We start from the raw sequence: 13,164 nt of genomic DNA, 5'->3' as shown, positions 1-13,164 counted from the left end.
TCCCTCTGCATCTCAGATTCCTGGAATATTCTCCCCACTTAGAAAATAGTCTGCACATTTTATTTCTACTACCAAAGTGCATGACCATGCATTTTCCAACATTGTATTTCATTTGCCACTTTCTTGCCCATTCTCCTAACCTGCCTAAGTCCTTCTGCATCCTACCTGTTCCTTCAACAGTACCCACCCCTCCACCAATCTTCATATCATCTGCAATCTTGGCAACAAAGCCATCTGTTGCTTGAAACACCAGCATTTTGTGTGTGAAGCCATCTATTCCATCATCTAAATCATTTATATACAGCATAAAAAGTGATCCCAACACCGACCCCTGCGGAACACCACTAGTCACTGGCAGCTAACCATAAAAGGGCCCTTTTATTCCCACTCACTGCCTCCTATCAATCATCCCATGCTGTAACCATGTTATCATGTCCTGACGAAGGGTCTCGGCCCGAAACGTCGACAGTGCTTCTCCTTATAGATGCTGCCTGGCCTGCTGTGTTCTACCAGCATTTTGTGTGTGTTGTTTGAATTTCCAGCATCTGCAGATTTCCTTGTGTCTGTAACCATGTTAGTAACTTTCCTGTAATACTAGGGGCTCCTAACTTGGTAAGCAGCCTCAATGTGTGGCACTTAGTCAAGGGCCATCTGAAAGTCCAAATATACAACATCTTCTGCACCTGCTTTATCTATCCTACTTGTAATCTCCTCAAAGAATTCCAACAAGTTCGTCAGGCAGAGTTTTCCCTGAAGGAAACCATGCTGACTTTTTACAATCTTGTCCTGTGTCACCAAGTACTCCATCACCTCATCCTTAACAATTGACTCTAACTTCTTCCAAACCATTGAGGTCAGGCTAACTGGTCTATAATTTCCCTTCTGCTGCTTTCCTCCTTTCTTAAAGAGTGGAGTGACATCTGCAATTTTCAAGTTCTCTGGCACCATGCCAAAATTCAATGATTTTTGAAATATCATTTCTAATGTCACCACAATCTCTAACGCTACCTCTTCCGGAATCCTAGGGTGCCGTTCCTCTGGTCCAGGTGACTTATGCACCTTTAGGTCTTGCAGCGCTTTGAGCATCTTCTCCCTTGTAACAGTAACTGCACCCACTTCTCTTCCTTAACACACTACAACATCAGGCATACTGCTAGAGTCTTCCACGGTGAAGACTGATGCAAAATACTCATTTACTTCATCAGCTATCTCCCTGTCCCCCATTATTATTTCTCCAGCCTTATTTTCTAGCTGGCCTATATCCACTCTCATTTCTTTTAATTTTAACATACTTGAAAAACCTTTTACTATCTACTTTGATATTATTTGCTAGCTTGCTTTCATATTTCATCTTTTCCCTTCTAATGGTTTTTTTTAGTTGTTCTCTGTAGGCTTTTAAAAACTTCCCAATCCTCCATTTTCCCACTAACTTTTGCTTTGTTGTATGCCCTTTCTTTTGCTTTCACAATGGCTTTGACTTCTCTTGTCAGCCATGATTGTACTATTTTACCATTTGAGTATGTCTTCATTTTTGGAATCCACGTACTTCATTTTTGATTTGGGTTACAGGATTACCCAACAAGTCTTGCACACATACACAAAAGGCAGTTGGAAAGGGGTAGGATAGGGGTTCCTAACCTTCTTTATGCCATGGAATCTGACCATGGGACTGTGGACCCCAGGTTAGGAACCCTTGGGATATGGGCCAAATGGAATGAAGTAAGTTAGGCAATTTGATCAGCATGGATGAGTCAGGCCAAGGGGTCTGTATTCTGTATTGTAAGAATTCTCCTAGAAGATCTTTTAAGGAAAAGATTTAAAAAAGGATCTCTGAAAGGTGAAGGAGATTACCATAGAATCACAGAAAACTACAGCACAGTACAGGCCCTTCAGCCCTCCATGTTGTGCCGACCCACATAATCCTTAAAAAAATAGTACTAAACCCACACTACCCCATAACCCTCCATTTTTCTTTCATCACGTGCCTGTCCAAGAGGCTCTTAAATACCCCTAATGTTTTAGCCTCCACCACCATCCCTGGCAAATCATTCCAGGCACTCACAGCCCTCTGTGTAAAAAACTTACCCCTGATGTCTCCCCTAAACTTCCCTCCCTTAATTTTGTACATATGCCCTCTGGTGTTTGCTATTGGTGCCCTGGGAAACAGGTTCTGACTATCCACCCTATCTATGCCTCTCATAATCTTGTAGACCTCTATCAAGTCCCCTCTCATTCTTCTATGCTCCAAAGAGAAAAATCCCAGCTCTGCTAACCTTGCTTCATATGACTTGTTCTCCAATCCAGGCAACATCCTGGTAAATCTCATCTGCATCCTCTCCATAGCTTCCACATCCTTCCTATAATGAGCTGACCAGAATTGAACACAATACTCTTAAGTGCGGTCTCACCAGAGATTTGTAGAGTTGCAACATGACCTCTCTACTCTTGAACTTAATCCCCCTGTTAATGAAGCCTAGCATCCAACAGGCCTTCTTAACTACCCTATCAACCTGCGCAGCGACCTTGAGGGATGTATGGATTTGAACCCCAAGGTCCCTTTGTTCATCCACACTCTTAAGTAACTGATCATTAAACCTGTACTCAGTCTTCTGGTTTGTCCTTCCAAAATGCATCACCTCACATTTATCCGGATTAAACTCCATCTACCATTTTTCTGCCCAACTCTGCAGCCTGTCTATATCCTCTTGTAACCTTTGACAACGTACAGCTCCATCCACAACTCCTCCAATCTTCATGTCATCCACAAACTTACTAACCCATCTTTCAGCCTCTACATCCAGGTCATTTATAAAAATCACAAGTAGCAGGGGTCCCAGGACAGATCCTTACGGCAATCCACTAGTCATTGACCTCCAGGCAGAATACTTTCCTTCGACAACTACCCTCTGCTTTCTTCCTTTAAGCCAATTTTTTATCCAATTGTCCTGAACTACACCATACACCCCCATGCCTTTCAAATGCTAACCAGACTTCATAGACTCTGTGAATTTAAGAATGAAGATCAGAATTTTAATTAGTTCACCAAGCAGTGGTAAAGAGTATCTGAGCATCATCCAGGATCGTGAAGAGGATGAATCAAGCCTAATGGGGAAAACAAATGAGCAATGAACAGTACGTTTGGTTCTTCCCTCAGTTGCAGAAATCTCCGAGTTCCTTGACATCCCAATTTTCTCAGGTTAACCACAGCAACTGTCATTTATCAGCTATGCAAAGTCCAAAATTCTGGAATTTGCTTCAACATCTCTAACTCCCACTCTGTTAGGATATTGCTTAAAACCCACTTCCTGAACAAGCTCTACATCATCATTCCTGATACTTCTACGTGCTGGAGTCACACAGAAGCAGCTTGTGGTAAAGGTTTAGTATAGATAGAAGCTGTTTTTGCTGAATAAGTGGAGTTCACTCTTCCAGAGGTCAAAGACAGAGAGGTACAACATAAACACACAACTTGTTTCAACACAAGAGATTCCGAAGACACTGGAAATCCAGAGTAACACACACAAAATGGTGGAACTCAGCAGGCCAGACAGCATCAATGGAAATGGATAAACCATCCTGTCCTGGTCTCAACTCGAAATGTCAACTGCATCAGTAACTCTTTGTTTATCCACTAAAAAAAATCTAAATTAATTTCACAAAGCATCCTGATAATATTCTCTGTATCAATTTTACTGAAATAACACTCTGGGCTAATCAGTGCTTGTTGGACTTGGGTACTAGTTCTTACACAAAGTCCAACAAACACTGTGTTTCACCAGAAAGTTTCATTTTACATCAGCTCACTCCTTTCAACCAAGACCAAAGGTTGAGCCTGATCTACCATTTCTAATGTTATAGGTCTAACCTTCAAACCAAATAGAGCAATCCCCCAAGGACTTAAATTCTTTGAACATGCGAAGAAAGCTGAATGGCTATTGACATAAATAACTACAATGCAGTCATGTTTCTTTCTGTTCTCAATAAAACAGACTGCAAGTGAACATGGAGCATCAATGAAAAAGAGTCAACAGTCAACAATTACTCTTTTCCATAGATGCTGCCTGGCCTGCTGAGTTCCTCATGCATTTTCTGTGTTGGATTTCCAGCATCTGCAGATTTTCTCTTGTTTGAAAGTGAACATGTCCAGATATCCACACTTTTACTTCTTTAAGTCCTGTGTGCTGAAAGATGGAACTGCTCCTTACACAGAAGATCATGGGTGCAGATATCAGAGATTTCACTTACTTCTCACTTTCTCCTAACCACTTTGACATGAGGTCAGATGAAGACACAGAGAAGAATGTGGAGTTATTGGCCTCTGTTGCTACAGCTTTGGCCAGGTAGGATTTTCCTGTACCTGGAGGGCCAAACAGCAAGATTCCACGCCAAGGTGTTCTTTTACCTACAGACATGAACAGACCACAGTAGCAATTAGATTACCCCAACCACAGTCCTACCAGGATTAAGAAGGGAGCAAAAAACACAAGCTGCCATTAGTTTGGTTACAGCAACACCCAAGGACCAGGCTAACTTCTCTCTTCAATCACAAAATCATTTACATTTATGACACAAAATACAGTTATTTGGCCCATCACATTCATGCCTGCCAAAATGCAGCTATTTATAGTCACACAGAAACAGGTTCTTCAGATCAACTTGCCTTTGCCAACCAAGGTGCCTTCCTGAGCTGATCTCACCAGTGTCTGACCCCTAAATGTTTCTTATCCATGTAATATCACTGTATCCACCTCCAACACTTCATTGGGAAGCACACTGTACCATCACTTCTCTCCCACCTCTGGTTTAGGACTGCCCTCACCTTGGTTAAAGACTGTGATCCTCATAATTTTATACACCTCTATAAGGTTACACCTCAGTTTCCTTTGTTCTTAAGGCAAAGCGACCATAAACTGCAGACAACATTCAGGTGCAGCCTCACATATAGACAATAGACAATAGGTGCAGAAGTAGACCATTCGGCCCCTCGAGTCTGCACCGCCATTCTGAGATCATGGCTGATCATTCACTATCAATACCCAGTCCCTGCCTTGTCCCCATATCCCTTGATTCCCCTATCCATCAGATATCTATCCAGCTCCTTCTTGAAAGCATCCAGAGAATTGGCCTCCACCGTCTTCCGAGGTAGTGCATTCCACACCTGCACAACTCTCTGGGAGAGGAAGCTCTTCCTCAACTCTGTTTTAAATAACTGACCTCTTATTCTCAATCCATGCCCTCTGGTACTGGACTCTCCCAACATCTAGAACATATTTCCTGCCTCAATCCTATCAAATCCTTTAATTATCTTAAACGTTTCAATCAGATCCCCTCTCAATCTCCTCAATTCCAGCGTGTACAAGCCCAATCTCTCCAATCTCTCTGCGTAAGACAGCCCTGCCATCCCAGGAATCAACCTAGTGAATCTACGCTGCACTTCCTCAACTGCCAGAATGTCCTTCCTTAAACCTGGAGACCAAAACTGTACACAATATTCCAGGTGTGGTCTCACCAGGGCCCTGTACAAATGCAAAAGGACATCCTTGCTCTTGTATTCAATTCCCCTTGTAACAAAGGCCAACATTCCATTTGCCCTCTTCACTGCCTGTTGCACTTGCTCATTCACCTTCATTGACTGGTGAACTAGGACTCCTAGGTCTCTTTGCATTTCTCCCTTACCTAACTCTACACCGTTCAGACAATACTCTGCCCTCTTGTTCCTGCTTCCAAAGTGGATAACATCACATTTATTCACATTGAATGACATCTGCCAAGTATCTGCCCACTCACCCAGCCTATCCAAGTCTCCCTGTATTCTCCTAACGTCCTCTTCGCATGTCACACTGCCACCCAGTTTAGTATCGTCAGCAAACTTGCTGATATAGTTTTCAATGCCCTCATCTAAATCATTGACATAAATCGTAAAGAGCTGTGGTCCCAATACAGAGCCCTGTGGTACCCCACTAGTCACCTCCAGCCAGTCCGAGAAACACCCATTCACTGCTACCCTTTGCTTTCTATCTGTCAACCAGTTTTCTATCCATGTTGAAACCCTGCCCCCAATGCCATGAGCTCTGATTTTACTCACCAATCTCCTATGTGGCACCTTATCGAATGCCTTCTGAAAATCTAGGTATACAACATCCACTGGCTTACCCTCGTCTAACATCCTTGTTACACCCTCAAAAAACTCCAACAGATTAGTCAAGCATGATTTGCCCTTGGTAAATCCATGCTGGCTCGGCCTAATCCTATTTCTGCCATCTGGATGTGCCACTATTTCGTCCTTAATAATGGACTCAAGCATCTTCCCCACGACTGACGTTAGGCTAACAGGGCGATAGTTCTCCGTTTTCTCCTTCCCTCCCTTCTTGAAAAGTGGGATAACATTAGCCACTCTCCAACCTTCAGGAACTGATCCTGAATCTAAGGAACATTGGAAAATGATTACCAATGCATCCGCAATTTCCTGAGCCACCTCTTTTAGAACCCTCGGATGCAGACCATCTGGACCCGGGGATTTATTAGCCTTCAGTCCTACCAGTCTACTCATCACAGTTTCTTTCCTAATGTCAATCTGTCTCAATTCCTCTGATATCTTATGACCCTGGCCCATCCAAAAATCTGGGAGGTTGCTTATGTCCTCCCTGGTGAAGACAGATCTAAAGTACGCATTAAATTCTATTGCCATTTCCCTGTTTCCCATAACAATTTCTCCCAATTCATTCTTCAAGGGGCCAACATTGTTCTTAACTATCTTCTTTCTCTTCACATAGCTAAAAAAGCTTTTGCTATCCCCTTTTATATTCCTGGCTAGACTGAGCTCATACCTGATTTTTTCTCTCCGTATTGCTTTTTTAGTTAAGATCTGCTGCTCCTTAAAACTTTCCCAATCATCTGTATTCCCACTCATCTTAGCCCTGTCATACTTCTTTTTCTTTAATGCTATACAATCTCTGACTTCCTTTGTCAACCACTGTGGCCCCTTCCCCCTCTTTGAATCCTTCCTTCTCATTGGAATGAACTGCTTTTGCATCTTTTGTATTATGCCCAAGAATATCTGCCACTGCTGATCCACTGTCTTTCCTGCCAGGGCATCCACCCATTTAACTTTGGCCAGCTCTTCCCTCATGGCTCCGTAGTCTCCTTTATTTAATTGCAACACGGACACCTCTGATCTCCCCTTATCCCTCTCAAATTGTAGATAAAAACTTACCATGTTATGATCACTACTTCCTAATGGCTCCTTTACTTCAAGATCACTTATCAATTCCTGTTCATTACACATCACCAAGTCCAAAATAGCCTCGTTCCTGGTTGGCTCAAGCACAAGCTGTTCCAAAAATACATCCCTTAGACACTCCACAAACTCCCTATCCTGGGGTCCAGCACCTACCTGATTCTCCCAGTTCACCTGCATGTTGAAATCTCCCATAACAACTACATTACCTTTAGCACATGCCAATGTTAACTCCCTAATCAACTTGTACCCAATATCCACGCTACTGTTTGGGGGCCTGTACACAACACCCATTAGGGTCTTTTTACCCTTGCTGTTCCTCAGCTCAATCCACACAGACTCTACTTCCCCTGTTCCCAAGTCACCTCTTGCTAAGGACTGAATCTCATTCCTTACCAACAGGGCCACCCCATCCCCTCTTCCCATATTTCTGTCTCTACGATAGCACGTATACCCTGGTACACTCAATTCCCAGGCCTGATCCCCTTGCAGCTATGTCTCCGTTATCCCAACAATATTGTAGTTCCCCATTTTCATCTGAGCTTCAAGCTCATCTGCCTTATTTCTGACACTACGTGCATTCAAGTATAGAATTCTTAGCCCATTCCTCCTCTCTTTGCTTAAAAGACTGTCTACTGTACCTAACCCAGCTCCTTGAACTTCCATCGGGCTAATTGCACCCTGAATTTTGATGACCTTCTTAAGATTACCCAAACCTTCTACACATTTAATACCATGCTCCTTCTGACCAACCCTCTGGATCTGGATCCCTGCCCCCTGCACATCTAGTTTAAACCCCCCCGAGCAGCACTGGCAAACACTCCTGCAAGAATGCTAGTACCCCTCCGGTTCAGATGTAGACCGTCCCTTCGAAACAGATCCCAATGTCCCTGGAACAAAGACCAATTATCCAAAAACCTGAACCCTTTCTTCCTGCACCATGCTCTCAGCCTTGTATTAATGTGCATAATCATTCTATTCTTCACCTCACTCGCACGTGGCACAGGTAGCAATCCCGAGATTGTCACCCTGGAGGTCCTGCCTTTCAGCTTCACTCCTAACTCCCTGAACTCTCTAAGCAGGACCCCCTCACTCACCTTACCTACATCGTTGGTCCCTACATGGACCACTACATCTGGGTTCATGCCCTCGTTCTCAAGAATAGCCTGCACCCGATCTGAGATGTCCCGGACCCTGGCACCAGGGAGGCAACATACCATCCGAGACTCCCGATCTGCCCCACAAAATCTCCTATCTGCCCCCCTAACTATAGAATCCCCTAAAACTATCACTCTCTTCTCTTCCCTCCTCCCCTTTCTAGTTGAGGGTTCAACCTCTGTGCCAGAGGCAGGACCACTGCAACTCATTCCTGGTAGGTCATCCCCATCAACAGTATCCAGTACGGTATACTTATTGTTAATGGGAATGGCCGCAGGGGTGCTCTGCTCTCTCTGCCTGCTCCCCCTGCCTCTCTGGACCGTCACCTAAATCTTGGTTCTTTGGTGTGACTACCTCCTGATAACTCCTATCTATCTCTGCCTCTGCCTCCCGAATGATCCGTAGTTCATCCAGCTCCAGCTCCAACTCCCTAACTCGGGCTGATAGGAGCTGCAGCTGGACGCACCTTTTGCAGGTGTGGTCATCAGGGACAACTGTGTTGACCCTGACTTCCCACATACTGCATACGGAGCACACCACTGCTCTGACTGTCTCCCCCATACCTGAACTGGATTAATAGAATGTCTAAAAAGCACCTAGCGACCTTACCTTCTTCCCCTCATATGTATGGGATTCCCATCCCACCCTTGATCTGAAACCTTGTGGTTACCCAGGTAATCTTATAAATAACAAAGTTCCTGCCTACACCAGTCTTCAACTAGCAAGTTCCTGGCGTTCATTACACTTTAGGAATTTTTTCCCCATACCTCTATTATAGAAAACATACAGCACAATATAGGCCCTTCGGCCCACAAAGCTGTGCCAAACACATCCCTACCTTAGAACTATCTAGGCTTTACTCATAGCCCTCTATTTTCCTAAGCTCCATGTAGCCATCCAGGAGTCTCTTAAAAGACCCTATCTTTTCTGCCTCCACCACCGCTGCTGCCAGCCCATTCCACGCACTCACCACTCTCTGAATAAAAAACTTAGCCCCGACATCTCCTCTGTACCTACTTCCAAGCACCTTAAAACTATGCCCTCTCATGCGAGCCACTTCAGCCCTGGGGAAAAACCTCTGACTATCCACACGATCAATGCCTTTCATTATCTTGTACACCTCTATCAAGTCACCTCTCATCCTCCATCGCTCCAATGAGAAAAACTGAGTTCACTTAACCTATTCTCATAAGGCATACTCCCCAACCCAGGCAACATCCTTGTAAATCTCCTCTGTACCCTTTCTATGGTTTTCACATCCTTCCTGTAGTGAGGCAACCACAATTGAGCACATTACTTCAACTGGGGTCTTACCAGGGTCCTATATAGCTTCAACATTACCTCTCGGCTCTTATACTCAATCCCACGATTGATGAAGGCCAATGCATCGTTTGCCTTCTTAACCACAAAGTCAACCTGCGTAGCAGCTTTGAGTGTTCTATGGACTCGGACCCCAAGATCCCTCCGATCCTCCACACTGCCAAGAGTTTTACCATTAATACTATATTCCGCCATCATTTTTGACCTACCAAAATGAACCACCTCACACTTACCTGGGTTGAACTCCATCCCCAGTTTTTTATCCTATCAATGTCCCTATACACGATCCACAACACCCTAAACCTTTGCGTCATCAGCAAATTTACTAACCCATCCCTCCACTTCTTCATCCAAGTCATTTATAAAAATCACAAAGAGTAGGGGTCCCAGGACTGATTCCTGAGGCACACCACTGGTCACTGGCCTTCATGCAGAATATGACCCGTCTACAACCACTCTTTGCCTTCTGTGGGCAAGCCAGCTCTGGATCCACAAAGCAATGTCCCCTTGGATCCCATGCCTCCTTACTTTCACAATAAGCCTTGCATGAAGTACCTTATCAAATGCCTTGCTAAAATCCGTATACACTACATCTACAGCTCTAACTTCATCAACGTGCTTAGTCACATCCTCAAAAAATTCAATCAGGCTTGTAAGGCATGACCTGCCTTTGACAAAGCCATGCTGACTATTCCTAATCATATTATACCTGTCCAAATGTTCATAAATCCTACCTCTCAGGATCTTCTCCACCAGCTTACCAACCACTGAAGTAAGACTCACTGGCCTATAATTTCCTGGGCTATCCCAACTCCCTTTCTTGAACAAGGAAACAACATCCACAACCCTCCAATCCTCCGGAACCTCTCCCATCCTCATTGATGATGCAAAGATCATTGCCAGAGGCTCAGCAATCTCATTCCTTGCTCCCACAGTAGCTTGGGACACATCCCGTCTGGTCCTGCTGACTTATCCAACTTGATGCTTTCCAAAAGCTCCAGCACATCCTCTTTCTTAATGTCTACATGCTCAAGCTTTTCAGTCTGCTGTAAGTCATCCCTACAATCGCCAAGGTCCTTTTCTGTGATGAATACTGAAGCAAAGTATTCATTAAGTACCTCCACTATTTCCTGCGGTTCCATACACACTTTTCCATTGTCACACTTGACTGGTCCTATTCTCTCATATCTTACCCTGTTGCTCTTCAGATACTTGTAAAATGCCTTGGGGTTTTCCTTAATCCTGTCCACCAAGGCCTTCTCATGGCCCCTTCTGGATCTCCTAACTTCATTTGTAAGCTCCTTCCTGTTAGCCTCATAATCTTACAGATTCATATCATTGTCTAGTTTTTTGAACCTTTCGTAAGCTCTTCTTTTCTTCTTGACTAGATTTACAACAGTCTTTGTGCACCATGGATCTTGTACCCTACCATCCTTTCCATGTCTCATTGGAACTCACCTACTCAGAACCCCATGCAAGTATCTTCTGAACACTTGCCACATTTCTTCAGTACGTTTCCCGGAGAACATCTGTTTATAATTTTTGCTTCCAGGCTCCTGCCTGATGGCCTCATAGTTCCCCCTACTCCTATTAAATGTTTCCCTAACTTGTCTGTTCCTATCCCTCTCCAATGCTATGGTAAAGGAGACAGAATTGTGATCACTATATCCAAAATGCTCTCCAATTTAGAGACCTGACACCTGACCAGGTTCATTTCCCAATACCAGATCAAGTACAGCCTCTCCTCTTGTAGACTTATTTACATGTTCTGTTAAGAAACCTTCCTGAACACATCTAACAAATTCCACCCCATCTAAACCCTTCACTCTAGGCAGATGCCAATCAATATTTGGGGAATTAAAATCTCCCATCACAACAACCCTATTATTATTACTCCTTTCCCAAATCTGTCTCCCTATCAGCTCCTTGATGTCCCTGTTACTATTGGGTGGTCTGTAAAATACACCCAGTAGAGTTATTGACCCCTTCCTATTCCTAACTTCCACCCACAGAGACTCCGTAGACAACCCCTCCATGACTTCCTCCTTTTCTGCAGCTGTGACACTATCTCTGATCCCACCCCCACGATCAGAAACATCCTGGACCCTGGCACCTGGGAGGCAAACTACCATCCGCGTTTCTTTCCTGCGTCCACAGAATCGTTTATCTGACCCCCTAACTATAAAGTCTCCTATTACTGCTGCCATCCTCTTCCTTTCCCTACCCTTCTGAGCCACAGGGCCAGACTCTGTGCCAGAGGCACGACCACTGTTGCTTCCCCCAGGTAGGCCGTTCCCCCCAACAGTACTCAAGCAGGAATATTTATTGTTAAGGGGGGCAGCCACTGGGGTACTCTCTAGTACCTGCTTCTTGCCCTTCCTTCTCCTGTTCTCTGTCTCCTGTGGTCCCGGGGTGACCACTTGCCTATAGCTCCTCTCTCTCAATTTCTCACTCTCCCTGACCAGACGAAGGTCATCAAGCTGCAACTCCAGTACCCTAACGTGGTCTCTAAGGAGCTGCAGCTCACCGCACCTGGTGCAGATGTGGTCGTCCAGGAGTCTCTGGGACCTCCCACACCTGACACTGTGCACAGAAAACCAGCCTCATACACATACTCTCTGACTTTACTTTAAACAGATAACCTACCTGGCCTCGACCCGTTGCCCAAAGCCCCGTTGAGCCAAAGCCTTCCCACTCTGTCTCCCTCTACTCTGTCCCCCGCTCTGTAAATCTGTCTTCCTTTTAAATTCTTCTCGCTGTTCTCACTGGCCGACCTCCACGCGCTTGCGCAGTCATGCCCCGTTCAAACTGCTGAAGAAATAACCGTCACCTTTTCAACTCTGCTTGCTTTTCACACATCACAAACTAGAATCAGAATCATGTTTGTCACTGATTCATGTCATGAAATGTGTTGTTTTGTAGAAGCAATACAGTGTATTACATAAAACTACATTAAGTTAGAAATAAATGGCACAAAAGCCAAATAACAAGGTAGTATTCTGAAACCATACAAAAACATACTGCACACTCCAAACTCAAAAGCTGTGCATGAACCAGGTTAGTAGCCTGCTGAGGGCTAGATCTGTGCCATTCAAGTCTGGTGACCCAGGACAAGAAAAATAAGTACGACTTATGGAGGGCTCAAGAGCAAAGGAACAAAATCTAATGAGGCTAGAGGCGGAATCAAATGCACTTCAACTCTGGCAGGGTTTGCAGGCCATTACTTCCTACAAAGCGAAACCTAACATCATGAGTTAGCTTCACTCCCAGATGAACTCAACGCCTTTTATGCTTCATGTGAAAGGGAAAATAAAACTACATCAATGAGAATCCCCACAGCATCCGGTGACTCTGTGATCTCTGTCTTGGAGGCTGACATCAGACTGTTCTTTCAAGAGGGTGAACCCTCACAAGGTGACAGACAGGCTCCAATACAGTTCCTGGTATGG

At 44.5% G+C, this 13,164-nt stretch overlaps 1 protein-coding gene across 1 annotated transcript in view; it reads right to left on the bottom strand.

The window, feature by feature from the left end:
- LOC132407100 (vacuolar protein sorting-associated protein 4A) overlaps positions 1 to 13,164 on the bottom strand; it is a 136,678-nt gene that overhangs the window by 21,579 nt on the left and 101,935 nt on the right. Inside the window, exon 6 of the mRNA XM_059993394.1 lies at positions 4,246 to 4,402. Within this exon, the coding sequence (XP_059849377.1) occupies positions 4,246 to 4,402 (157 nt within the window). The remainder of the gene's footprint in view (positions 1 to 4,245; positions 4,403 to 13,164) is intronic.

The sequence above is a fragment of the Hypanus sabinus genome, chromosome 17 (genome assembly GCF_030144855.1).
Source record: "Hypanus sabinus isolate sHypSab1 chromosome 17, sHypSab1.hap1, whole genome shotgun sequence".
In the NCBI taxonomy this organism is placed as follows: domain Eukaryota; kingdom Metazoa; phylum Chordata; class Chondrichthyes; order Myliobatiformes; family Dasyatidae; genus Hypanus; species Hypanus sabinus.
The sequence above is the reverse complement of the archived record's forward strand: the minus strand, read 5'-3'. Positions and strand labels throughout refer to the sequence as shown.